This window comes from Apostichopus japonicus, chromosome 3 (genome assembly GCF_037975245.1).
Source record: "Apostichopus japonicus isolate 1M-3 chromosome 3, ASM3797524v1, whole genome shotgun sequence".
Lineage (NCBI taxonomy): Eukaryota > Metazoa > Echinodermata > Holothuroidea > Aspidochirotida > Stichopodidae > Apostichopus > Apostichopus japonicus.
The window spans coordinates 12,086,360-12,110,049 of NC_092563.1; the positions used below are offsets into that span (position 1 = coordinate 12,086,360).

Sequence of the window (23,690 nt, forward strand, 5' to 3'; positions counted from 1 at the left end):
ACTGGGAACGTGGATGTGGGCAAAGAGACTTCCTTTTTGAGCAATATAAATGAGACACGAATTATTCATACCTATAATTAATTCATACCATATATATATATAAATATATATATATATATATATATATATATATATATATATATATATATATAGCCAAGCTTTCGACAAAACTAAGTCTTCTTCAATGAATGGTCACCGAAAGTGGCATGGGGATTTGTTAATTGATTGGGGGATTTAGATGTCGGATGTGGTAAAAAAAAAAGAAGGACCAAACAGACACTGAAGCACTGTCGTTTAGATTAATTGATTAATTACATTATTTGAAAACAAAAATATAGATATTCTTGTTAAGACAATTATTAATATATTATGCATATCTCACGTATATTTGTTCCACCAAAGGTTGTACATTGTACAGATGGATATTAAGGTGTTTCTTAAACAGACTGTGAGCACAGTTGGACTGATGGATATAGTATACACAATACACACACACACACACACATATATATATATATATATATATATATATATATATATATATATATATATATTTATATATATATATATATATATATATATATATATATATATATATATATATTTATATATATATATATATATATTTATATATATATATATAGTAATATGACACCGACAAAGTACGATGAACATACTAAAACGTTTGCTAATATTTCTGTAAATTAAATTATCTTCTCACTCAACCAAAATTAACGGGGTCTTGAAAGGGTTCCGCACTCTTACGCCCAGTTAACTATAAGTGCGAGGTCAAAGCGGGGGCGGCAGAGTAGAAGACAGTTTCTTAATTTAATCACAGGTCTTCTCTGTTTCCAGAATGATGTGTTTCTCCTCTAAGACTACAGAAAGTTTCACGAACACTAACATATTTCTGAGTGAATTCAGATAATTTACTGTAATAACTGTCAATTTCTTTATCACATTGTACGAGACCTGCATGTCCTTTCATCAAGTAAGGATGCCATCAAGAAATTTAACAAACTGAAAACCTGAACGTGCTATATCTACATAAAGTGTATTTATGTATTGCTAATAACGTATCAAACAAATGCTAAAAGATGATCTTAAACTGAAATGGAAACTATGTGGGAAACCATTGATGTTTTTATTAACATATAAAGTTACACTAGTCAATTTATGCAGATAACTAGCGTGTTGAAACTTCGTTAAATCCCTTCGTAAACTGAGAGACACACAAAGAGATTTGTTGTTTTGTTGTTTGCGTTTTCTCGCTCTCTCTCTTTGTTTGCTTGAATCCAACCTCCTTTATAAGGTTTCATCTCCTGCATTGTGACACAATGACATCATCACAAACTTACATTATGAAAGCTTTTTATCCATTAACTGTTAAACAATTTCAGAGATTCCCCCTACGAAGCAAGATGTTTTTTTTCTAGAAGCTCTTTGTAGGTGGTTCTTTTTTGTAAACATCGGTTCCTGGACAACTCCCCCCTGGACGAATTTCCCCGGAAGATTAACCCCCGGACGATTCCCCCTCGGACAATCCCCACCCGGACAATTCCCAATCGTGACAATTGCCTCCCAGACAATTCCCACCCGGACAATTGCCAACCCTGACAATTTCCCCCCGGAGAATTCTTACTCCAGACAATTGCCCCCGACAATTTTCCCCGGACAATCCCCCTCCTCGGAAATTTCGACGATTGATTGACAGCCGATGTAGGCGGAGTTAAGGCTATTAGTCCAGTAAAAATGGGGGTGTGCAACAGGAGATTTCATTTTTGGTTTCGATGATAATCGTAACCTATGCATTCATGCAGGCGTAGTGTGTGTGTGCGTGTGTGCGTGCGGTGCGTGTGTTGACTTTATCGAATCTTCGAGGACATGCCCATGATACCACACCTTTCCTTCGGGGACCTCATGTACGTCCGAGTACTTAAACACACGTCCTCGATATATTTTATGTGCTAATGCCTCTTCGAAGTCTTAAAAGCCGTCTGTCGAAATTTGAACGATGTCCTTGAAAGGATGGTTTAACCTGATCATTGGATTTACACACACTTGAGCCCAAACATGAAAAGTACACACACTTCAATGTTTAGTATCTAGCGCCACCATTTACAAGAGTTTTTTCCACAATGGCATAAGTTCCCGCGAATTCATGTACGACGACGGGCCTCCATGTGAGAAATCGTAAGTTATGAAGTTACTTTTTACTTTTAAGTAATAAGAAATCAACGAGAAAAGATAATTTCAATGGAATTTTAGTTCAAAGTTGGTACATTCAAAAGACATGCTTCGTTGTCGAGGTGCTCAATGAACTCATATGTTATGTGTTGACTGTTCTTATAGGCGTATAGTACTTGTAATGGTGTATATACCAATAGTATAGTAATAGTGGGTTAGGCTAGGATAACCAGTAGCTTAGTGGTAGCAATAAGTAGCTTTAGCGGACTTTCTATACTGCGCGAATCACAAGTTATTTGTTCAGTATTTAATAATCCGAGATTACATTGTGTCCAGAGGAACAACTAAATTAGGTGCTAGGTCAAACGTTGGCCTAATGTTAAAACTTAAGGCCTTTGTACAAACCAGGTTAAGCAAAGGTTCAACTATAGCCTAGGCTTGTCTAGGAGACTAATGCAGGAATGGTAGGATATGTTAGCAAATGAGGTTATACTTATAGCATGGAAGTAAATGAAGGCAGGCCATTTTATGGCATTATTACATTTTCAGAACCATATATATTGTCATTACTTTGGGATTATTGCAACTCCTGTAAAATTAAATTCAGTCTTTTGTCTGAGTCACCTGTAGCAGGACTTGACAGGATCACTGTAGTCGATCATAAAAAGATTTCTTTCTGGTATTTCTACTTATATGAGAGAGAAGATTTTAATTCATTGGTGTTTTTGCTTTCCCAACGTTTGCTTTGCCCATTTGTGCAACTGATATTGGTGAATGACTTGGTAAATGATGTATTGACAGAAAGGCCTAATGGATATTGGCTGTGTGAAGAAAGAATTCTTGAACTCCATGTATCATTATCCTCAATAAGTGAAATGATCCATCAGTGTTAGCTGAATTTACAAGGGACTCAGTAAATTAAAGGAGGGGTTTGATGAATTTGTCTCACGATGTTTGTATTCGGACAGGAGTATTACAAGTATCAATTGCTGGTTAGTTCTTTACCTCTACAATCAAAGCTTAAATAGAGTTTGAAATTAAATGTGTGAGATACTGTAACAAAATAGGAGATCCAATCTGCCATCTTCAAGTATTATGTATTACTAATAACATAGCTTCATTATTGAGAAGGGAAAGTGCAGAAGGAAATCATTGAAAGAGGGAAATAAAAGTATAGTTGAAATTGAAGTTGGACAGTACCACGTAGTACCACAACAGTACCTCTTCATGACTGACATGTAAAAGACCAATTTTTCCTGATCACTGTAGACTGAACATTTTCAGTGCATTCTTCAAATTTAACCATCAATCTGTCAAATGAAGGTCATATTCACAGTCCGACATAGGAAACAGGTATCAGGGGTAGTTGATAACATGTACATCAATCTCATAACTCTTAATAGTCTAATTGGTACTCAGTACTGGCTACTTCTTGAATGCATGCTGCATATATGTTAGGCTGCAATACTCACTGAACAGTTATATGCTATTTCGTTAAAGTGTAGTGCATATGTAAGGCTACAATACTTACATAAAAGTTCCTAGCATACTGTAGGCTGAACAGTTCCTGATAATGTGATATAGACTACTTGTGTATATGTGCTGGATGTATGTTAGGCTACATTATCTACCACTTTAAAAGGTGTATAGGCATAGGCTCTTTCTTGAATGTGTACTGCATATGTTGGGCTGCATTTCTTACTGAACAGTTTCTGATATAGGCTACTCCATGGGTGTGTGCTGCATATGTTAGGCTACAATATTTACATGTGATAGGCTAAACTCCTTTAATGTTTGTTGCCTATAGAGGAACAATATATACTGTAATATTAATAGGCATGTTGTGCCAAGTGTAATGCTTGTTAATATATGTGTTTTATGGTTTTTGCTAAGTAGAATACATGACAACGAATACTAGTTTGTATGATTTTATAGTACATGTTTTGTGGCCTATAGAGATTTTTTTCAAATTATTCTTAAGTAATTAATGATCAGTTGATTTAGAAAACTGAATTGATCAATCAAATAGTTACTTAAGCATTCACATCATGACTGTTAGCTTGGGTGTGGGTGGTGTCATGCATTAAGATAACTAGTAGATTAATGGAATGAAAAAAGGTTTAAGATTATTATCTCATAATGTCTGGGAACTATATATATATTGTTTGTTTGGCAAGGGAACAGGAAAGTGTCTCCCATACAAAAACATTATCAAATTTATTGATAGATGCAGACAAGAAGTAATAAAAACCAACAGCAACCTACAGCTTATGCAGATTTCATCAAGAAAAAAAAAGACCCTTCTGGGTTTGAAGTGAAATATGTTTCAGAAGAAGTTGGTGAGTCAATTGGTATCATATTTCTGTAACCTAGTTGAGATAAGTGTATGCAACTTATTGCCATTTAGAATATCTGCACAGTTTGTTGCAGTGATGTGGGACTTAACGTTGTACAGCATGCTTCAATTATCAAAATGCGTTTACGTGTGGTTAGTCCATCCAACACATAAAATGGATCAAGGAAGTGTAAACTTGCACTGATTTAACTGTCAGCAACTATGTCATATAAGGAGCATCATTGCTATATTTTCAAAAAGGGTTAATATTGAGTTGTTGGTGATCATTTTCCTTCATTTGTTATTATTAAAGGGTATGGATTATTTGCTACGGCAGACTTTGAAAAAGGAGAATTCCTCCTAGAATATTCTGGTGTGTTAAGACATGCCTACCAGGTGGGGGAAGAGGAGGACACTACTTTCATATTCTTCTTCCAGAGTGGTCAAGACAGTATGTGGTAGGTAACAGTTACTCTACATTTTCTTCACTGTTGAGCTACAAGTGTTTATTAGATCCATGTTTTTCTTCAAACAATTGGAAGGATGTTGTTAATTATGACTTATGAGTGACATTCTTTTCATGAGATTGATTGAGGCTTCATTTCACAACTTAAGTAGTACTTAATATCACAGTTTGCTAAATCAAGGTTGACTTTAGGCACAAATTAATGTTGAGGTGTTGTATACTGATTGTTAATCAATTGATGTTGTTTAATGTTCTGTGCCAAGTTTTGTTTTGATATGACCCTATTAAAATCTTAGGAACACAAAAGGGTTGGACTACTTAGAACATTGAGGAGTTCATTACCAATACACAGAATAAATTAAGAAAAGCAAGAGCCCTTTGAGCATAAGGTATTGCATGTATGTCAAGGATAGGCTATTAGAGTGTGTCATCCTAGGAAGTCTCTGTGTGTTGTGTCCAAAAGTGTGATTGAAATAACATATTTTGAGTTGTTAGACCCTATAAAACACTAAATTAACATCAACATGTTTTCTTTTTCTGGGAGGGGTGGGGGAGGGGCATAGTTTGCAGAATGGTGAAGTAGAATTTAAGTTTTCTTCTTTTATCCATTGCTAGCATTGATGCTACACATAGCACAGGAAAGGGAAAGTATTGTAATGATGATTGGAAGAAACCCAATGCTGTTGTGAAGAAGATTATCATAAACAAGCAACCAAAATTGGCCATATTTGCAAATTCAGAGATAAAGAAAGGAAATGAAATCAGATATGATTATGGACAACCTGATGCAAGATGGAGGAAGAAGGTAGGACAATGATATAACTGCTCCTTGTTTGTATGGTATTGAACTGTTAACAAAGCTTTACCTAAATACATGTTACGACAACTGTCGCCATCCAGTCTGAATAGCAATATCAAACTAAACTTAAATCAGTGTTTTAATGAAGGATTACAGCTCATTTATAATACTGTTTGCATTGAAGGGTACATTCATGTAGTTAAAAGTGAGTTGTCTGAAATGAAGCTTTTATGATGATATTGTGTGGAATGTTCTCACTAGTATAGTTGATAATGACTACTGACTTTACTAAGTAACAATGAAATATTTGTAATTTGAGATTTAGTTCTGAAAGCATATCACTTCAAATGCCAAAAGTGTTATCATTGAAATGTGATTTTTAATCTTCTTAGAAAAACAAAAATCAAAACAAGCCACCTGAAGTTTTGAGAGAATGCAACACTGATAATGAGCCAGAGAGAGCACATGTAGAATCAAATTGCACCACACAGATTGCCAAGGTAAGAAATAGGCCATGTTATTATATATTCATCAATCTTAGATAAATATCATCAAGTTTATGTTTAACAAACCAGATGATTTAATACTGGTGAAATATCATTGAACCAGTAAGTATATCCAAACCATTAGCATTATAGGTTAGATGTCATTATCACCTGTACCACTGCTGCAGTAGTTTGTACAATGATGTCCTCTAAGGAATAGCCAACTCTATAGCACACATGTGAAGACTTGACACGTCAGAGTTTGAAATAAAAAATATGCCCAATGGTTTGATTTTTTATCCCTTTGTTGGATGATCAGTGATTTGCATTGAAGTAGATGTCCTGATGATGTATCCTGATTGATATTTGCAATTAATAGAAATGTTGCTAGTAAATGTTCTCACTTGTATAATACATCTCAGTTATGTTAACCCTGACACAATTGCATTGTTAATGCTTGTATAGTTATTACGTTTCAATGTGTAGAATGATATATACTAGTTTGTTACATTAGTAAGGCACAATATTGCAGAGATATTTATTGTCAACTGCAAAGATTGATATAAGTTTGTGTTTTAATGTATGATTTCAGGTGATATACAATATTACCCAGTAGTATGTGTACTTGGTCCTCTAAAGAATAGTCAAGTATCATTGTGTATTGACCAGGCTTCATTCATGTATTGTTTGATGTAGGCTTGTTTTTTCTTTGAAGATATAATCAAAACTCTTGGTTCTGTGAGAAGGACCTAACTGTTTGCATTGAAAAGTACTTTCATGTAGTTTAAACCCATTTCTAAAGAGAGGCTTTTATGATGATATTGTGTGGAATGTTCTCACTAGTATAGTTGATAACGACTACTGACTTTATTAACCATGAAATATTTGTATTTGAGATTCAGTTCTGAGAAGCTTATATCTTTTCAAATACTTAAGTATTGTCATTGAAATGTGATTTTTAATCTTTTAGAAACAAACAAATCAAAACAAGCCACCTGAAGTTTTGAGAGAATGCAACACTGATAATGAGCCAGAGAGAGCACCTGGGGAATCAGAATGCACCACACAGATTGTCAAGGTAAGAAATAGGCCATGTTATTATATATTCATCAATCTTAGATAAATATCATCAAGTTTATGTTTAACAAACCAGATGATTTAATACTGGTGAAATATCATTGAACCAGTAAGTATATCCAAACCATTAGCATTATAGGTTAGATGTCATTATCACCTGTACCACTGCTGCAGTAGTTTGTACAATGATGTCCTCTAAGGAATAGCCAACTCTATAGCACACATGTGAAGACTTGACACGTCAGAGTTTGAAATAAAAAATATGCCCAATGGTTTGATTTTTTATCCCTTTGTTGGATGATCAGTGATTTGCATTGAAGTAGATGTCCTGATGATGTATCCTGATTGATATTTGCAATTAATAGAAATGTTGCTAGTAAATGTTCTCACTGGTATAGTACATCTCAGTTGTGTTAACCCTGACACAATTGCATTGTTAATGCTTGTATAGTTATTACGGTTCAATGTGAAGAATGATATATACTAGTTTGTTACATTAGTAAGGCACAATATGCAGAGATTTTTATTGTCAACCGCAAAGATTGATATAAGTTTGTGTTTTAGTGTATGATAAGAGCTGATATACAATATTACCCAGTACTATGTGTACTTGGTCCTCTAAAGAATAGTCAAGTAACATTGTGTATTGACCAGGCTTCATTCATGTATTGTTTGATGTAGGCTTGTTTTTTCTTTGAAGATATAATCAAAACTCTTGGTTCTGTAAAAAGGACCTAACTGTTGCATTGAAAAGTACTTTCATGTAGTTTAAACCCATTTCTAAAGAGAGGCTTTTATGATGATATTGTGTGGAATGTTCTCACTAGTATAGTTGGTAACGACTACTGACTTTATTAACCATGAAATATTTGTATTTTGAGATTCAGTTCTGAGAAGCTTATATCTTTTCAAATACTTAAGTATTGTCATTGAAATGTGATTTTTAATCTTTTAGAAACAAACAAATCAAAACAAGCCACCTGAAGTTTTGAGAGAATGCAACACTGATAATGAGCCAGAGAGAGCACCTGGGGAATCAGAATGCACCACACAGATTGCCAAGGTAAGAAATAGGCCCTATTATTATACATCAATCTTAGATAAATATCATCAAGTTTATGTTTAACAAACCAGATGATTTAATACTGGTGAAATATCATTGAACCAGTAAGTATATACAAACCATTAGCATTATAGGTTAGATGTCATTATCACCTGTAGCACTGCTGCAGTAGTTTGTACAATGATGTCCTCTAAGGAATAGCCAACTTTATAGCACACATGTGAAGACTTGACATGCCAGAGTTTGAAATAAAAAATATGCCCAATGGTTTGATTTTTCATCCCTTTGATAGATGTTCAGTGATTTACATCGAAGTAGATGTCCTGACTATGTATCTTGATTGATATTTGCAATTAATAGAAATGTTGCTAGTTAATGTTCTCACTGGTATAGTACATCTCAGTTATGTTAGCCCTGACACAGTTGCATTGTTAATGCTTGTATGGTTATTAAGGTTCAATGTGTATAATGATATATACTAGTTTGTTACATTAGTAAGGCACAATATGCAGATATATTTATTGTCAACTGAAAAGATTGATATAAGTTTGTGTTTTAATGTATGATTTCATGTGATATACAATATTACCCAGTACTATGTGTACTTGGTCCTCTAAAGAATAGTTAAGTATCATTTTGGTCAATACACAATGTGTATTGACCAGGCTTCATTCATGTATTGTTTGATGTAGGCTTGTTTTCTCTTTGAAGATATAATCAAAACTCTTGGTTCTGTGAAAAGGATCTAACTGTTGCATTGAAAAGTACTTTCAGGTAGTTTAAACCCATTTCTAAAGAGAGGCTTTTATGATGATATTGTGTGGAATGTTCTCACTAGTATAGTTGATAACGACTACTGACTTTACTAAATAATAATGAAATATTTGTAATTTGAGATTTAGTTCTGAAAACCTAATAGCAATTCAAATGCCAATAGTGTTATCATTGAAATGTGATTTTTAATCTTCTTAGAAAAAAACAAATCAAAACAAGCCACCTGAAGTTTTGAGAGAATGCAACACTGATAATGAGCCAGAGAGAGCACCTGGGGAATCAGAATGCACCACACAGATTGTCAAGGTAAAAATAGGCCATGTTATTATATATGCATCAATCTTAGATAAATATCATGAGGTGTTTGTTTAGCAAACCAGATGATTTAATACTGGTGAAATATCATTGAACCAGTAAGTATATACAAACCATTAGCATTATAGGTTAGATGTCATTATCACCTGTACCACTGTTGCAGTAGTTTGTACAATGATGTCCTCTAAGGAATAGCCAACTCTATAGCACACATGTGAAGACTTGACATGCCAGAGTTTGAAATAAAAAATAGCCCAATGGTTTGATTTTTCATCCCTTTGATAGATGTTCAGTGATTTGCATTGAAGTAGATGTCCTGATGATGTATCCTGATTGATATTTGCAATTAATAGAAATGTTGCTAGTAAATGTTCTCACTGGTATAGTACATCTCAGTTGTGTTAACCCTGACACAATTGCATTGTTAATGCTTGTATAGTTATTACGGTTCAATGTGAAGAATGATATATACTAGTTTGTTACATTAGTAAGGCACAATATGCAGAGATTTTTATTGTCAACCGCAAAGATTGATATAAGTTTGTGTTTTAGTGTATGATAAGAGCTGATATACAATATTACCCAGTACTATGTGTACTTGGTCCTCTAAAGAATAGTCAAGTATCATTGTGTATTGACCAGGCTTCATTCATGTATTGTTTGATGTAGGCTTGTTTTTTCTTTGAAGATATAATCAAAACTCTTGGTTCTGTAAAAAGGACCTAACTGTTGCATTGAAAAGTACTTTCATGTAGTTTAAACCCATTTCTAAAGAGAGGCTTTTATGATGATATTGTGTGGAATGTTCTCACTAGTATAGTTGATAACGACTACTGACTTTATTAACCATGAAATATTTGTATTTTGAGATTCAGTTCTGAGAAGCTTATATCTTTTCAAATACTTAAGTATTGTCATTGAAATGTGATTTTTAATCTTTTAGAAACAAACAAATCAAAACAAGCCACCTGAAGTTTTGAGAGAATGCAACACTGATAATGAGCCAGAGAGAGCACCTGGGGAATCAGAATGCACCACACAGATTGCCAAGGTAAGAAATAGGCCCTATTATTATACATCAATCTTAGATAAATATCATCAAGTTTATGTTTAACAAACCAGATGATTTAATACTGGTGAAATATCATTGAACCAGTAAGTATATACAAACCATTAGCATTATAGGTTAGATGTCATTATCACCTGTAGCACTGCTGCAGTAATTTGTACAATGATGTCCTCTAAGGAATAGCCAACTTTATAGCACACATGTGAAGACTTGACATGCCAGAGTTTGAAATAAAAAATATGCCCAATGGTTTGATTTTTTATCCCTTTGATAGATGTTCAGTGATTTACATTGAAGTAGATGTCCTGACTATGTATCTTGATTGATATTTGCAATTAATAGAAATGTTGCTAGTTAATGTTCTCACTGGTATAGTACATCTCAGTTATGTTAGCCCTGACACAGTTGCATTGTTAATGCTTGTATGGTTATTAAGGTTCAATGTGTATAATGATATATACTAGTTTGTTACATTAGTAAGGCACAATATGCAGATATATTTATTGTCAACTGAAAAGATTGATATAAGTTTGTGTTTTAATGTATGATTTCATGTGATATACAATATTACCCAGTACTATGTGTACTTGGTCCTCTAAAGAATAGTTAAGTATCATTTTGGTCAATACACAATGTGTATTGACCAGGCTTCATTCATGTATTGTTTGATGTAGGCTTGTTTTCTCTTTGAAGATATAATCAAAACTCTTGGTTCTGTGAAAAGGACCTAACTGTTGCATTGAAAAGTACTTTCAGGTAGTTTAAACCCATTTCTAAAGAGAGGCTTTTATGATGATATTGTGTGGAATGTTCTCACTAGTATAGTTGATAACGACTACTGACTTTACTAAATAATAATGAAATATTTGTAATTTGAGATTTAGTTCTGAAAACCTAATAGCAATTCAAATGCCAATAGTGTTATCATTGAAATGTGATTTTTAATCTTCTTAGAAAAAAACAAATCAAAACAAGCCACCTGAAGTTTTGAGAGAATGCAACACTGATAATGAGCCAGAGAGAGCACCTGGGGAATCAGAATGCACCACACAGATTGCCAAGGTAAGAAATAGGCCATGTTATTATATATTCATCAATCTTAGATAAATATCGTCAAGTTTATGTTTAACAAACCAGATGATTTAATACTGGTGAAATATCATTGAACCAGTAAGTATATACAAACCATTAGCATTATAGGTTAGATGTCATTATCACCTGAACCACTGTTGCAGTAGTTTGTACAATGATGTCCTCTAAAGAATAGCCAACTCTATTGCACAAAGCCGAAGACTTGACACACCTCAGAATTTTAGGTGGAAAAGGCTCCAAGGGGTTATATTTTTCATCCCTTTGATGGATGATCAGTGATTTCCATTCCGGTTCAATGTGTAGAATAATATATACTAGTTTGTTACATTAGTAAGGCACAGTATTCCAGAGATATATCTTGTCAACTGCAAAGATTGATATAGGTTTGTGTTTTAATGTATGATTTCAGCTGATTTACAATATTACCCAGTACTAGGTGTACTATGGTCCTCTAAAGAATAGTCAAGTATCATTGTGTATTGACCAGGCTTCATTCATGTATTGTTTGATGTAGACTCGATTACTTTTTGAAGATATAATAAACTCTTAGTTCTGGGAAAAGAACCTTATTGTTTGCATTGAAGGGGAGATTCATGCAGTTAAAACCCATTTCTAAAGTGATGCTTTTATGATGATATTGTGTGGAATGTTCTCACTAGTATAGTTGATAACGACTACTGAATTTACTAACCATGAAATATTTGTAATTTGAGATTTAGTTCTGAGGAGCTATATCACTTCAAATGCCAAAAATGTTATCATTGAAATGTGATTTTTAATCTTCTTAGAAAAACACAAATCAAAACAAGCCACCTGAAGTTTTGAGAGAATGCAACACTGATAATGAGCCAGAGAGAGCACATGTAGAATCAAATTGCACCACACAGATTGCCAAGGTAAGAAATAGGCCATGTTATTATATATTCATCAATCTTAGATAAATATCATCAAGTTTATGTTTAACAAACCAGATGATTTAATACTGGTGAAATATCATTGAACCAGTAAGTATATACAAACCATTAGCATTATAGGTTAGATGTCATTATCACCTGAACCACTGTTGCAGTAGTTTGTACAATGATGTCCTCTAAGGAATAGCCAACTTTATAGCACACATGTGAAGACTTGACACGTCAGAGTTTAAAATAAAAAATAGCCCAATGGTTTGATTTTTCATCCCTTTGATAGATGTTCAGTGATTTACATTGAAGTAGATGTCCAGACTATGTATGCTAATTGATATTTGCAATTAATAGAAATGTTGCTAGTTAATGTTCTCACTGGTATAGTACATCTTAGTTGTGTTAACCCTGACACAATTGCATTGTTAATGCTTGTATAGTAATTACGGTTCAATGTGAAGAATGATATATACTAGTTTGTTACATTAGTAAGGCACAATATGCAGAGATATTTATTGTCAACTGCAAAGATTGATATAAGTTTGTGTTTTAGTGTATGATAAGAGCTGATATACAATATTACCCAGTACTATGTGTACTTGGTCCTCTAAAGAATAGTCAAGTATCATTGTGTATTGACCAGGCTTCATTCATGTATTGTTTGATGTAGGCTTGTTTTTTCTTTGAAGATATAATCAAAACTCTTGGTTCTGTGAAAAGGACCTAACTGTTTGCATTGAAAAGTACTTTCATGTAGTTTAAACCCATTTCTAAAGAGAGGCTTTTATGATGATATTGTATGGATTGTTCTCACTAGTATAGTTGATAACGACTACTGACTTTACTAACCATGAAATATTTGTAATTTGAGATTCAGTTCTGAGATGCTTATATCATTTCAAATACTTAAGTATTTCCATTGAAATGTGATTTTTAATCTTCTTAGAAACAAACAAATCAAAACAAGCCACCTGAAGTTTTGAGAGAATGCAACACTGATAATGAGCCAGAGAGAGCACCTGGGGAATCAGAATGCACCACACAGATTGCCAAGGTAAGAAATAGGCCCTGTTATTATAGATAAAATATTAGAAGATAAATATCTTCTTTATTGACCAGGCAGCATTCCTTGCAAATAAATGTTTTCACTGGCATAATTCATTTTAGTTGCGTAACTCTTACAAAGTGTATCATCCACTGTGCAGACTGATACATACTTTTGGTACTTAAACATATTTATTTAAATACAAAACTTTTTAATTCTGTAAAATTTTGTTCAAACATGCACTTTTTAAAGGAGGAACATTCATAGTTCCGTCAACTCAAACATCCAAAAGCTGATTTAGGTTGTTGTCTTGATTTATTGGAAAGGTCTGTACGTACAACATCTGTTACTTCTTCCCTATTTAGGATAATGAAAGTGATGATAGCTATAATCCATTTGAAGACATCGATTTGTTCCCATGGTGTAAAGACACACACAAAGATGTCAGCAGTGGAGGAGACGATAAAGGAGAAAATGGTAGTGACAATGAAGTTTCATCTCAGACTAGTGAAGCATCGGACAACACTCAAGATAAAGAGCAGGAATGGAATGATGACCAAATGTCATATGTTTGCGATTCAGAAGATTCTACAAATAGTTCAGAATATATGATTCCCCTTCCTTCCCCTAAAATGAGAAGTCATGGTGCAGTTTGCATCAAGGAGCATCCGTCAAAATCTGATGTCGAACACACCATAGTATCAACTACTGATCACAATCAAAAGCAACAGTAAAGACATGGTAAAAACAGAAAATGTAACCAGAAAAAAGTAAGATTTGCATTAGAAAAAGAAGAATCTGTCAGTTATACAGATTCATCGGACAGCAGTGATGAAAATAATGAACATTGTAGTGATTACCTCCCAACAGAAAGCAGCAGTGATGAGCAGATGTCACCGGAGAGCAACAGTGAAATGGATACTCAAAAAAGGAAAGGACTAGGAACAAGTCTGAAACGGAATGTTGACATGAGGTCATCGGCAAGTGATTCAGAAGCAGGTGGAAACATTGTCCACTCTACTTCTAGCTCATCATCTAAATTGAGACTGCAGAATGCTGAATGCAAAGTGTCAAGCAAGACACCTGAATCGAGTTGTGCAGTTTCTTCAACTACCAGTGAAACTAGATTCAAGAAGATACCTCGGGTGACTGTCATGACAAGCAGTAATGGACTTGCTAGAAAATGGGATAAACACCAGTTCTGTGTTTTTTGTATGGAACAAAAGGCAAAACTGGGAAGACATTTCCAGTCTATGCATGCACATGAACCAGAGGTACAAGAAGCATTCAGCTTCAGCAAGAATTCAAAGGAAAGAAAGGAATTGCTACAAATTTTGACCAATAAAGGTAATCATTCACACAACATCGAAGTACTAAACTCAGGGACAGGCATTCTTATTCCCTACAAGAGGCCACCCTTCAGTGTTCCTTTTGAAAGATACCTTCCATGTGAAAACTGTTTTGGTTACTTTTATGATGGAGATATGTGGAAACACACAAAAAAGTGTCCAGCGAAACAAAGCCACAGTGGAAGAAATAATGGATTAAGGTCTAGATGTTCATTGTTGCTCCCACTGGCTACCAAGGTTGATGAACAGTTCAAGGTAAAAGTCATTGGAATTATGCGTCGGGATAACATAAGCATTATTTGTCGAAATGATGAAATGATTTTGACATTGGGACAACGATTGTTTGCAAAGCTTGGAACAGATTCACACAATGGTCAGTATGTCAGTCAGAAAATGCGGGAGGTGGGTCGCCTACTGAAGAATATTCAGGAAGTTGATCCAAGTTTAAAGACCCTTGCAGAATGCATACGACCATCATACTTTGACAAAGTAGTTGAGGCTGTTCGCAAGTGTGCAGTTTACAACTCATCCACTCAACAGTACCAGATACCATCCCTTGCACTGAAGTTAGGCCATTCCCTAAAAAAATGTGCAGCAATACAAAAGGTGGCAGGCATCAAATTGGAAGATGGAGAACTGAAAGATTATGCAGAGAGATTTGAAGAACTTTGCAACTTAGAGTGGGCAGACAGTGTTTCTTCACATGCATTATCTACATTGTATCAAAGGAAGTGGAATAAGCCCACAATATTACCTTTGTCTGAAGATGTAGTCAACCTTCACAAACACCTCAATGTGAAAATTACAGAAAGCACCAAGAGATTGTCAACAGATCCGGATAAACTGGCATGGTACTCACTAGCTACAGCAACAATGGCTAAAATTATCCTATTTAATAGGAGGAGGAGTGGAGAAGTACAGCGCATGCCTCTGGAAGATTACCAAAGATGCAATACTCACACTAATGAGGATATCCTTGAGGATCTTACTGAATGGGAGAAAAAACTGTGTCAACAGCTTTCTAGAGTCGAGACTAAAGGGAAAAGAGGCAGAAAAGTCCCCATTCTGCTAACATCTGAAATGAAAGAGGCTGCCGATACCCTTGTAGAGACTCGTTCATCTGTTGGAGTGTCTTCAACCAATCGCTATATGTTTGCCAGGCCAACATTGGGTTCAAAAACTCCACTACGGGGATCTGATTGCCTTAGCAAAATGGCTTTAGAGAGTGGAGCCAAATGCCCTTCTGCACTAACATCAACAAAGCTTCGAAAACATATTGCAACAGTTTCTCAACTCTTTTGTCTCAAACGCCATGAACTGGACATTCTTGCCAACTTTTTAGGTCACGATATTAGAGTTCATCGCGAGTATTATCGCCTCCCTGACGACACACTGCAGATGACAAAGGTAGCAAGGCTCTTGTTGGCGATGGAGAAGGGAAATTCAAACAACTTCAGAGATAAGAAACTTTCTGAAATTGAGGTCTCTTTGGATGGTAAGTGTTTTTAATTGTTTTGTATTTTAAAGTTTTATGATAAATTGAAGTTATTGTCTTATGTGATAAATTTACAATATGAGTAACATGGATGGTTAAACAGATTTTCAATTGCAAACATTTTTTAACTCGAAACCCGATGGCATCAAAATGAGCTATTTACGAGTAACAAACAAGTTGTATTTAAAACTTAGTTGTCTTTCAGGTCACCTAGCTAGTCTTGTTTATTTCTCAAATTTCTTCTGTGAATATTCCTACCTCGTAAGCACTTAATTTTGTTACGCTTATTTTATATTCTTATAGTCAATGTTTTCCTTTGTTTATTTACTTTCTTCGGTCAGATCCATGTACTAGTGAAGAAGAGCTGGTTGACGAAGATGAGGAAGATGATTTACCTGATGAAATCAATACAGGAGGTACATCAAGTAAACTGGCATATATTATTAGACAGAGTTGCACATTTGAGACACATCTTGTTGCAACCAAGACTTTGTATTACTAGATACTTCAGAAAAACTTGTCATATGTTAATTTATAGTTATATCTCTTTCTAAATGGGGAACCATGTTTGATATTCTTGTTCTTATTTTTTAATGGTAGTTTCTTGCATTTTGTTCTATGCACTTCATTGGCTTATTTCCTTTTCTTCATTCCAGCATCAATCCTTGCAAAAACGTGTAATGAAAGTAAGAAGAGGAGCAGTCTCCAGGCAAGAAGTCACAGTAACCTTTCAGTTAGAAAACCAGATCAGTCAGAGCAAAGAGTTGTAGTAAACAAAAAGTCACATTGGGGTAACAAAGAATCAGATGCTGTCCAAGATTATTTTGACAAGCACATTAGGTTAGGCCGTGTGCCTCGAAAAGATGAATGCGACAAATGTAAGAAATCTCTGGCACCACTTCTAGATGATAAAACTTGGAAAAACATCAAGTATAAAGTTTATAGTGCCATTCAAGCTAATAAAAGGAAGCGATAATATCTGTCAAATTTGTAAGTTAAAGTGTTAAAAGACATGTTTCAGTTATGTTTGTAACTAAAAGTCTTGTGTTTATGTGTTTCTATCATTTAATTCTGGCAGAGTAATTAAGGATTTTGGAAGTTTATCAGGGCTTAAGGGAGGGGTGGAAGGTTCAGAATTTGTTGTTCCAGATGTTCTTGTTGTAACTGTTCTTCTTTGTTTTAAGCTCATGAAGTATAAGTTGAAGGTGTTTCTTAGAATTTCTTCATTTTCTAATATAAGATGATAAAGGTTCACGTTTTTAGTTGGCGTTTTTCCGTCAAACTAAATGCAGTATAACCTATTGTTACGACCAAAAATTCAACGTTAAATTTTCATATAATATTTTAGTTGCAAAATGCATTTGTATATGTGTTGTTAACAGTATTGTGTTAACAATAGTAGCAGTGCACTGTACTGTAGTCCAATGTTCGTGTTAGGACAAGGCCGCATTTGGTGCTTTGTTTTCACAATACGTTGAAAGATGAAATTCTTGTAATTCGTGTTAGGGAAATAATAAGCCATTGCGAATAAGCGTCAAAAGAGTGGACTAGACATTGGTAATCTTACAGTTTGACTTTTCAGTTTAAAATCTATTATCGAAACATGCAAAAGACAATTTATTAGTCACTTTCAGTTCGTCTTAAAAATAATCATTCCGTTACGACCGTTATTTTTTCGCCAAAAAGCGAACAATATGAGTATGATTGTTTATCTCTTCTGACATTCAATTGAAGTTTGTTCAGCTTGCTTGCAAGTATTTCTCTTATCTTTCTTTTTAATTCTCATTAAAAGGATCATTTAGTTATTAGAAATTTGAAGGCTGCATGGTAAATGCCTGTTTCTTATTTCCACCAATTAAATAATATCTCACTTCGCTGTTTACTGGTGTAGCCTTTCTGCTTATATAAAAATAATAGTGGTTGTTAATTAGTTATAAAAAACGAAGTGAAATCAACGATAATCATACCTGATTTTCAAAACATAATATGTAAAATTGGGTATAGATTCTTTTTTTTTAAATCTTTTTGACAAATTAGAAAACAGAGTACCTCAAGAATGGCTATGGTTATTAGCTTGGAAATGTGGCTACAATAAGTTACTGTTAATTAATATTTAGCTTTTTACAGATAAGTAACTGGCATTTTATTCTTCATCAGTTAGCAGTTGTTAATTTTGTTTTGGTTGCAAAGGTTTTTCAATAAAGGTGCCATAACAGAAATATGTTACTTTTCTGTCAGTTTATATATTGTTTATTAATGATCATAATGTTATGTATGACATAATATGTCACCTTTCCCTTCCATCAACCTCCTAACCAACCCTAAAAAAATACATTTATAGAACTAGTGGAAACTAAACGTATTTTGCAAAGTCTTGCAGTTTTCGCAATAACCTCACTCGAGCCCTTGCTTGAAAAAAGTTGATCGGCCTAAAGCACATCTATAAAGGTTTTTTCTACAACCAAAGATTGGGAAATTTGGTGTCCAAAGAATACATTGACTTCTGCTTGTGTCCATCCGTCTGCAACCCTTATCCCATCCTCCTCAGATGTACATACACTCTAGATACCAACTGGGGGTAAAATATGAGGAGCTAAGACTCTTGAGGTTAGACCATAGTGGTCACAATGAGCAATTTAATGTTTACTAATAAACCAACTTGAACATTACATCATGCATAAGCTGTCCTCAAAAGAATAGCAATCATATTCATACATACATTGTCCTCTAATGACTAACAGTTCTGGATATACGCAGAACGTCCTTAGATGCATAGAACAACCAGATATAATGTGTGTGGTTCTCATATGTATAGAAGATGTCACTTCAAAGAACAAACGACAGCTGGTTTCCAAGAAGTTATAGATGACTGGTCAATGACATAAACTGAAACGTGTTTCTTTGCTTTAAGGCTACTTCACCCCTAACATAGTGTCCTCGAAAGATGGTCCCTTGTCAATGTCCTCCAATGGTATGCAAGGCAGGTATGTGTGCGTGTGTGTGTGACGCTTTGCTTTTAAACACGATATCTCAAGAAGGGAAGCTTGGACCAATCTAATATTTGGTGTGTATGAGGAACACATTGGGTAGAAGAACCCTATTGTTTTGTGGGGAGGTCAAAGGTCATTTGGAGTCACCAGGTGAGTTGGGCCTGCTGGTTATGCTAATAAGTAATATGAAATAATATAGTACACACGCACAGTTTTTATTGGTATGTTAGCGTTCTGCAATCGTCCCAATTGGGTGCTCCCCGATTGACAATTATCTGTGGGCCAATTGTCCTGGGGAAATTGTCCGGGGGGGGGGGGGAATTGTCTGGTAGGGTAATTGTCCGGGGGCTAATTGTCCAGGGGAGTTGTCCGGTCACCGTAAACATCTCTATCATTTCAAGTAAAAGATGGCACTTTGGGCTTGCTTCTTCTTTGAAACATTGGAGTTTAAAATGACGAAAATGAAAATACCACAGTGTCAGTTCCTTGGTGACTAAAAACTTACCTAGTGTTGAGAATTACGATTTAACTTTGATTTATCACATCCTCACCCATCGAAACAATATATATATATATATATATATATATATATATATATATATATATATATATATATATATATATATATATATATATATATATATATATATATATATACTGTCGTTTACTGTTCCAAAGAAAGGATGTAATAGATTAATAACAATATATCACAATGGCCCACAACACGATGACGACCTGTCAGGGATCACAAAGAGATATATATATATATATATATATATATATATATATATATATATATATATATATATATATATATATATATATATATATATTTTTTTTTTTTTTTTCTTTTTTTTCTTTTTTTCCTCAGAACTACCTGTCATCTCATTTAAAAGACCTAGTAACCTACGATATAATTTAGTTTCGGGCATCCTTTCAGGAAGACACCCAGTTAGGGGAAAACAAAACAGAAACTACAGGATCATCGCCCTGTACACAAAATTGCAAAACGTGCTTACTTGTCGATTCGACTGGGGCCTTTCAGAGCAACCAAACCAAAAGCACGTTCCAAATTCGGCATAAAATAAAGTGCCTATCCAAAAATGTCATTTACCTCATCTACTGCAATATTTGCAACTTACAATACGTTGGAGAGTCAAAAAACACTTTAAGAATGACACAACATAGATCGGCGATCAAAACAAAAAAGATCAACCAACCTGTTGAAAATCACTTCAATCTCCAAAATCATTCGATTGAGAATTTGCATGTTATTGCCATTGACCAAAACGATTCTTGGACAGATAAATCTACATAAGGAAAAGAACATTTCTGGGAACTAAAGACCACGGGGCTCATTCGGTTTAAACATCAGAAACGATGTGCCGTCCCAGATAAACCAAAACAATTCTTTGGAAATTACGACGGAATCGGTTAAAATAATCCGACACGAATTAAATAATCCGATTTTTCAAAACTTCAGCCTATCCAGCAGAAATCAATAAGTCGCATTGACTTCACTGCCATGCCGACACACTTCTGTATAAAATAGTTTCAATTCCTCCTTGTCACTTTCGGTGATCATGCACTGAAGAAGAGCTAGTTTTGCTCGAAGGCTCTGCAAAAACCAAACATTGGCTGGTTTACCTCCAATCATTTACTTAATTTATATGTATGTATATATATATATATATATATATATATATATATATATATATATATATATATATATATATATATATATATGTGTGTGTCCAAGCAAACAGAGAGCGAAAAAAGCATTATATAAGGCGCATCACAATATTACCTTACTAAAAAACCTGTCTGACATAGAGACAATCCCTCCACTTGGCAGCAACTAAACAGCGCCCAGCTGACAGTTTTATCTCACAGGTCCCCATTTATACAGCTGGGTGAAGAGAGGCAATGGAGATAAAGTGCCTTGCCCAAGGACAACGCAATGATCTGGCCAGGACTCGAACCTGAAATCCTTAGATCACAAGTCAATTGACCATAACGCTCTCTCTGTGTATGCTAACATGTTTTAACAGAATTCAAATTTCTTATAAATAAGGCTGTTTCACAAGGGCGCCATCATTTTGTATTGTTTTGGGAGCGTCGCGGCTATGCTTTATATGTGCAGCTATCAAAGAGTCAAACTAACTTCGGTTTATTTTTTCTCTGGTGGTGCTACACAACATAATTTGTTGTCTTCTTTCTGTTAAACCATCTCGACCGTATACGTCAGTCGTGAGTGAAGCGATAAACTACTCTTAACCCACGTGATCTTTGTAGTCATGAAGCATGGAGACGAATCTTCGTCTAGCTTCAGGTTAGCGTTTCATCGACTTTTGCTCTGCTGAATTGCTCAGTTTACTTCCCGTCTTCTAGTAAAATACAGTCAAGTTGAAGCAAGTTCAACACTACTGCCCTCAACTTATGACATATTGACCGAAGCAGCTAGGAATAGAGTAATGCAAAGAATGATATAAAAACTCATGTCAACTATTGCTGACGATTTTGTGACGTCATCGTGATTAATTAGTTGACTATTAAAGGAAGATTCCGGTTGCTGAGAATCTGAAACTTACAGGGAAGACTAAACTATTTCACATTTTTGGTATAAAATTTCTCTTGCTCTAAATGTTTTTTAGAAATTTCTCCGCCATATAATTCCTTTGTTCACTCCAGAAAATGGACCACGATATGTAGGTTATATATGATGTAATCATAGCACATGCGCTACAAAAGCTTGAATTTCCTTTAATAATTTCTCTATTGATTTATCCTTGAAGTGTTATACATTTGGAATGTTGCATGTCTTCGCTACCAACGTACCCTGAATTCGAGGCATCATCACAATAGCATTGTTGTTGTTAGTTTATTTTTGTTGAACGAATGTCAAAATTATTATGTTGATAAGTGATGTGTATATTATAAATAAAATCTAAGTTATTTGCCACAATAATTTCACAACACTATACGTTTGCCGGAAGCTTTCATTAGCCTCGGCCAAACTGTAGAAAATTTCTGTCAATATAAGTTCGGGGTGTGTTTTTCACCTATATGTAGAAAATTTACGGCATTGTTTTGAAACAGTCAACGTTATCCCGCGGAATATTACTGTAGGATACTTTGCACCATACGATATCAAAGTCCTCTTTTTGGCTCTAACTAAATCCAAACCACTTCTCTGTACCTTTTTTTTGTGATTCCTCAAAGAGCATCAAGTGAGATAGTACATTACTATATTAATCAGAAAACCTTCCAATCAGAACGATACATATATGCATTATTGATTCGACGAGAAAAGATGTTATTTCTTGCTAGGTTTAATGTTATTTAATTGGGTTTTAATAACTCTTACCAGCGCTGAGATGTATAGTGTGATGCCGATGGTCATCATATCTGTCGCCCTCTATTTATTCAGGTTACATGTCACCGTTTTTAGCCACATGTGCCCAGGGACGTAGCTAAAGGCCTGATGATTGAATGGGGGGGGGGGTGTGTTGTGGCTGAAATTCCAACTAGATGGGTTTTGAGGCAAGACTGCTGCCTTGTCCCACCACCCCACCCTCACCGCGCAAAATTAGTACCTAAATAAACCGAATTAAAGCTGGCGAACGTTGAACGGTAGTTCTATTATAGGCATTTTTTTAGAGTATTCAAATCATACGAAGTTTTTTTATGGTGGAGTATAAGGATCACGAGATACAATTTCTCAAGTGGCAAGGAAAACGTGGTATAAATATGACCGATTAAAGGTCAATCTTGACCGAAATTTTTCAATTTTTAGGTCATTCACAATCACAGGAATATATGAATAGGACTAGGTAAATTATAGTGCGACAGTCGGAATCAATTTTTCAACTATCGTCAGTTTTACCAATTGCAAGTTTGGGGGTGAGACACCCCCCCCCCTCTAGCGACGTCCGTGCATGTGCTTTTCATGTGGACAGTGACGTATAACAGGTCACGTGACCAGTGGCGGCGGAACCGGGGGGGCTTGGGGGGGCTCAGCCCCCCCAATAAAAAAGTTGAGGGGGCAAATGCATGATAAGCCCCCCCAATATTTACCAAGGCTCCGAAACGTACATCTGCCCATTTTTCAATGCATACTTGTCGATCTGTCCGATGCACACGTATACTCTCGGCCCGTCCCTTGGCTATAGACCACATTGTCACCCCAACCGCGTCTTCACGCCCCGTGAAAAGTGGAAGCAGTGAGTGTGAGTACCGGTAAG

At 35.0% G+C, this 23,690-nt stretch overlaps 2 protein-coding genes across 6 annotated transcripts; both read left to right on the forward strand.

Moving 5' to 3' along the window:
• Positions 1 to 1,862: 1,862 nt before the first annotated feature.
• Positions 1,863 to 14,491, forward strand: LOC139963288 (uncharacterized). 5 transcript variants are annotated; one of them, XM_071963962.1, is made up of 13 exons: positions 1,863 to 2,193; positions 4,415 to 4,526; positions 4,836 to 4,980; positions 5,604 to 5,793; positions 6,180 to 6,287; positions 7,243 to 7,350; positions 8,305 to 8,412; positions 9,385 to 9,492; positions 10,445 to 10,552; positions 11,525 to 11,632; positions 12,451 to 12,558; positions 13,514 to 13,621; positions 13,978 to 14,491. In XM_071963962.1, the coding sequence occupies exons 2-13, from the start codon at positions 4,415 to 4,417 to the stop codon at positions 14,344 to 14,346; spliced, it is 1,680 nt and encodes a 559-aa protein (XP_071820063.1). In that variant the 5' UTR covers positions 1,863 to 2,193; the 3' UTR covers positions 14,347 to 14,491. The 5 variants fall into 5 exon arrangements, with proteins under 5 accessions (XP_071820063.1, XP_071820070.1, XP_071820073.1 ...); XM_071963969.1 differs by lacking the exon at positions 10,445 to 10,552 and having other exon boundaries at positions 1,864 to 4,526; XM_071963972.1 differs by lacking the exon at positions 6,180 to 6,287 and having other exon boundaries at positions 1,864 to 4,526.
• Positions 14,359 to 18,682, forward strand: LOC139963284 (uncharacterized). Its single transcript, XM_071963948.1, has 3 exons — positions 14,359 to 16,456; positions 16,798 to 16,872; positions 17,113 to 18,682. The coding sequence occupies exons 1-3, from the start codon at positions 14,503 to 14,505 to the stop codon at positions 17,430 to 17,432; spliced, it is 2,349 nt and encodes a 782-aa protein (XP_071820049.1). The 5' UTR covers positions 14,359 to 14,502; the 3' UTR covers positions 17,433 to 18,682.
• Positions 18,683 to 23,690: the final 5,008 nt, after the last annotated feature.

What these genes read in the sequence shown, in the direction of transcription:
- LOC139963288 (XM_071963962.1), top strand. Translation starts at nt 4,415, where the DNA reads ATGCAGACAAGAAGTAATAAAAACCAACAGCAACCTACAGCTTATGCA. An exon ending in GCACCACACAGATTGCCAAG is followed by an intron (nt 8,413 to 9,384) that starts GTAAGAAATAGG and finishes TAATCTTCTTAG; the next exon opens with AAAAAAACAAATCAAAACAA. An exon ending in GCACCACACAGATTGCCAAG is followed by an intron (nt 13,622 to 13,977) that starts GTAAGAAATAGG and finishes TTCCCTATTTAG; the next exon opens with GATAATGAAAGTGATGATAG.
- LOC139963284 (XM_071963948.1), top strand. Translation starts at nt 14,503, where the DNA reads ATGTCACCGGAGAGCAACAGTGAAATGGATACTCAAAAAAGGAAAGGA. An exon ending in AATTGAGGTCTCTTTGGATG is followed by an intron (nt 16,457 to 16,797) that starts GTAAGTGTTTTT and finishes TTCTTCGGTCAG; the next exon opens with ATCCATGTACTAGTGAAGAA. An exon ending in TGATGAAATCAATACAGGAG is followed by an intron (nt 16,873 to 17,112) that starts GTACATCAAGTA and finishes TCTTCATTCCAG; the next exon opens with CATCAATCCTTGCAAAAACG.